We start from the raw sequence: 4,332 nt of genomic DNA on the forward strand, positions 1-4,332 counted from the left end.
ACCTCCACAACCAAGACAGTCATTCCAAACCTCCACAACCAAGATGGTCATTCCAAACCTCAACCAAGCTGGTCCAACCAAGCTTGGTCATTCCAAACCTCAACGAAACCTCCACAACCAGGCTGGTCAACCCAAACCTCCACAACCAGGCTTGTCAACCCAAACCTCCACAACCAGGCTTGTCAACCCAAACCTCCACAACCAGGCTTGTCAACCCAAACCTCCACAACCAGGCTGATCAACCCAAATCTCCACAACCAAGCTGGTCATTCCAAACCTCCACAACCAAGATGGTCATTCCAAATCTCCACAACCAAGCTGAGCACTCCAAACCCACACATCTGGTTCCAGAACTGTTTCTCACCTGTTGTTGACCCCATGGTGCAACAGGGTGAGGTTGGTCAAACCAGGGTGGTTTATTTGGGGGGATCTGATCATGAGATCCAGGCCCACGAGGTCCTCCCGAGGCAGGATCCTGCACTCCAGACCCAGTTGTGTCATATTCTGTAGAACCAGCCAGAGGCAGCTGAGATTTGCCATCATCTGAAACAATTTGGAGACTACTATAAGCATCAAATCACATGTAGTTAATAAAACAACAGCACACCTACATCAGGCTCCAGCTGAATTTATTCTGCAGAAATCTGTTACTGGGAGAGAGGATTTCTGATCCATTTAACATTCATCTCTTTGTGGGTTTTTTTTTACATTCAATCATCAGACTGAAACCTGCTGCAAGGCTATAAACAGATCCAGGTTTTCCCCTGAACCAAACCAGCCCAGCACAGTGCCTCACTACTACAAAAGGAGCAAAAAAATCCATCTCCCAACACTGTCACCCCCTGATTTCTGATTTCAGGTCCCAGATCTGGGCAGTACCTGCTTGTGAAACCGGAGCAGAAGGTGGAGCCGAGGCTGGGGCTGCTGTGGGGGCTTGAGGGGGAGGGGTTGATTTCACCTCGTTCTCTAGGGGGGGGATTTGGATCTGTTGTTGCTGCTGCTGCTGCTGGGTCAAACTGTTCACAAACTCTTCGTGCTGAGTTTTCAGGTTCTGGATCTGCTGCTGGAAGGCCACTTGCACAGGCTGCACAACCGTTGCATATTCAGTGATCAAATTTGCCTGATAGAATGAAAGAAATGAAGAACAAGTGAACTCTGCACCTGTAACACTTGCCCTATTTGCCCCTTCAGAATTCCCTACACTGATCTTCACCCTCTCTCCCAAAAAATGTCTGAGGATGCAGGATAATGCTGGCAGAACTACCCAGCCTCACTAGAGAGCTCTGTGGAGTTTTCCAAAATATTCTCTGGGGGCTGGAACCCACCACTCTTATTAGTGCCTTTGCAATACAGCTCAAATCAACAGCATGCATTGTTAATAATAAAAAACAAACAGTTCCTGCTGCCACAACAGTTTTTATACTCAATATATCCAATTTAAAGCTGTGATTTCTTGTTTCCTTTTGACCAAACATTCATTTCCATGGATTGTCATGTTTGTACAGGACTGTATCAGTCTGTATCCTGCATCCAGCACTGTATCAGCACCTGGATTATTGAATGTCTGAAATAACAAGGTTGTATTTTACATTATTAATCCCTTGTAAACAACTTCAAGGGGGTCAGGAAATGAATTTTTCCTTTTGAAAGGTTTAACATTTCCTAAATTTGTTTTATATATATATAAAAAAATAATAAAACTGTTATTTTTGTGGCTAACCTGGTACTGGCCAAGTCCAAGAGCTGGGCTCTGTAACTGCTGAATAATGGACTCATCAAAGTACCCATTTTTCTCCCACAGTTGAAGAAGCTGCATAAATTCAAGAGTGAAAGGTTTTTAGAAATTATGAACAAAGAAAAACTGAGGCACAGCATTTTTAAGTCTCCAGCTTTTCATAAGACCTTGGATTTCAGCATTTATTTTTGAACCACTGAAGATTCAGATCCATTCATCACCATTAAAACTTTTAAATAAAGCTTAGGTACTTTTAAGTTCTAGTTTAAACAATCAGATCAGAAAAAAAATCTCAGTGGTCTTCTCCCATCCCCCTATTTGTGAATTTGCACAGCACCAACCTAACAAAGCAAAACTCACAGTCAAACCAAACCCAGATACTCACTCTGGCAATTTTCTGTTGCTTATCCTCCTCCACTGCTAGAAAACTGGTGCAATAAATAGGCACAACCACCTTCTGCAAAGCAGCCAGAAGATCTCGTGCTTGCTTCCGTTGGCTTCAAGAGAGCAATGGGAAGAGTTACCTTTTCCACTCTAACAGAGTGCATTGGAATATTCAAATCATCTCAACTTCTGCTATACTAAAAGTAGTGGATGCATAAAATACAGAGTTCTCTCCTTTATATTTTTACAGTAAAGTCCAGTCTGGAGGAAAAATACACAAAGTAGGTGAAAGCTAAATCTGATCACTGAAGCACTGGGTCTTCGTGCCAGCTGGGGGCATCTTAAGATGTACAATTAAGATAATTAATAAATTAAAAAGTGACCAGTCAAATTAATGTGGTATCCAGGAGAGAGACTTCACCAAGTTAATCGAAATGAGCTCTCACCAGTGGTGCAGAACATCATTGATCAGGTAGATGAGGTGCAGCCGCAGTTCAAAGTGAGCTCCCTCGGCTGTGATCCGGTTCCGCAGGTGCCCGGCCATCAGCTCACAGTGGGCAGGAGACTTGGCATTGCTGAACATCCAGTTCTTGCCAGCCTTGGAAAAGCAAATTTCAAATGTTTCCAGTCAGACTGATGCGTTCACATCACCTGGGCTTCCTACAGCTCTGCAACAACTGCGAGAAGGGCAGTTTTCGGGTAATGGCTTTCGCCTCACCTGCCACACAGCACAGCAACAAAGCTGCTCTTAACTGTGCAATCTCAGAATTAAAGGAGCCCACAGCACCCCCAAATCCCTGGGCAGGTTCAGGTCACTTACTGAGATGGCATCTTTCGTACAGGTGTCAATTATTGGCTGCAACAAGTTGTCAAACTCGTTCATATCTAACTGGGTTTCCTCCAAAACCTTTTGCATTTGTTGCTCGATTGCAAGGGCTACTGCTGATGTGACTTGTTCCTGAAAAAAAACCAGAAGGAAAAAAACCCCTACATTATATCCAACATTCTTGTAAAGAATGACTCTGCTGTGTCCCTGTTCTCTTGGACATAAGTAACTATCTTGAAGAACAAATCATATGACCACATAAAAATGTTTCTGTTATTTGGTTTGGAGAAAAAAAAGACTCTCCACATTCTTCAGGAAAAGTCCAGTTCATTTCCACCTCTAAAATCTATCATGGAATAAAAAATAATTGCAGGAAGCTCCTAAATGTAAGGAACATAATAAAGGCACAAGAACTCTTCAGTTTGGTTCCCAACAGCTTTAACAGCAAAACAACTCCTGCAAAAACCAACTAGTTGGTTGCACACAGTTCCCTTCCACCCTTAATCAGATCCAGCTTGGATTCCACACTGGAATGTCTTGCAGATCCCAGCAACCTGCAGCATTAACCCAAGATTAAAGCAGAATAAGTTGTGACTGCTTTAAAACCAACAAAGTTTTTCACAGAGTAAATAAAATGGTTTTAATCACAGATCAGTCTCCCCAGCACAACCTGCACATCAGATAGGTCCATTCTAGGAAGATGATGGCATTTGCCACAGAACAAAAATAAGGAAAGCAAGATTTCCTCTCCTTTCAGCCACCACCACTCAGCAGGAAAACCTCCTCTGCCCTTTCATTCCTCATTCATACAGCCACTGGCAGCCCGGGATACACCAGGTGAGTGTTTCTCTCAAACCAACCTGTCTCATAGCGAGGAGGTGCTGCTCCTGCTGCTGCAGGTTCCACTGACTCTGCTGGATGAGTTCCTCCACGGAAGGGGTACCCTGGGGGGCCGGGATGGGCGCAGCCGGCGGCAGCGAGGGCTGGGGCAGGGGCTGGATCTGGGCAGAAGCCTCGATGTCTTGGCTTTGCTTGCACAGCACTAGCAGACAGAGTAAACGCGGAAAGTAAACCTCCCGGAGAGCTCTGCCACTGCCGGCCCGCAGGGGACACGGGGCTGGCTCCGAACCGACCCTCCCTCGGAGGGTCTCCAGAACTGCTGGGACAAGGCTCCCAGGCACAGGGTGGGATTGCTGGGGCGTCCTGTGCAGGGCCAGAGTTGGGTTCCATGATCCCGATGGGTCCCTTCCAGCTCAGGGTATTCTTTGATTAACGCAAATTCGCGGGCGGATGGTGCCAAAGGGGACAGTCACCAACTCCCCGAGCGCTTCCAGAGGGGCAACTCCAGCACGAGCGCAGAGCCGGCGCTGCTGGGCTGGCCCCCGTG

At 45.9% G+C, this 4,332-nt stretch overlaps 1 protein-coding gene across 1 annotated transcript in view; it reads right to left on the minus strand.

Moving 5' to 3' along the window:
* The window catches only part of CHERP (calcium homeostasis endoplasmic reticulum protein), a 12,603-nt gene extending 8,428 nt beyond the window's left edge, over positions 1–4,175 (minus strand). Inside the window, exons 1-8 of the mRNA XM_029963883.1 lie at positions 4,079–4,175; positions 3,806–3,987; positions 2,940–3,077; positions 2,566–2,717; positions 2,121–2,232; positions 1,721–1,810; positions 880–1,120; positions 365–543 (exon numbers count right to left, since the gene is read on the minus strand). Coding sequence (XP_029819743.1) covers positions 365–543; positions 880–1,120; positions 1,721–1,810; positions 2,121–2,232; positions 2,566–2,717; positions 2,940–3,077; positions 3,806–3,987; positions 4,079–4,175 — 1,191 coding nt within the window. The remainder of the gene's footprint in view (positions 1–364; positions 544–879; positions 1,121–1,720; positions 1,811–2,120; positions 2,233–2,565; positions 2,718–2,939; positions 3,078–3,805; positions 3,988–4,078) is intronic.
* Positions 4,176–4,332: the final 157 nt, after the last annotated feature.

The sequence above is a fragment of the Manacus vitellinus genome, unplaced genomic scaffold (genome assembly GCF_001715985.3).
Source record: "Manacus vitellinus isolate BGI_N305 unplaced genomic scaffold, ASM171598v3 scaffold_64_pilon, whole genome shotgun sequence".
In the NCBI taxonomy this organism is placed as follows: domain Eukaryota; kingdom Metazoa; phylum Chordata; class Aves; order Passeriformes; family Pipridae; genus Manacus; species Manacus vitellinus.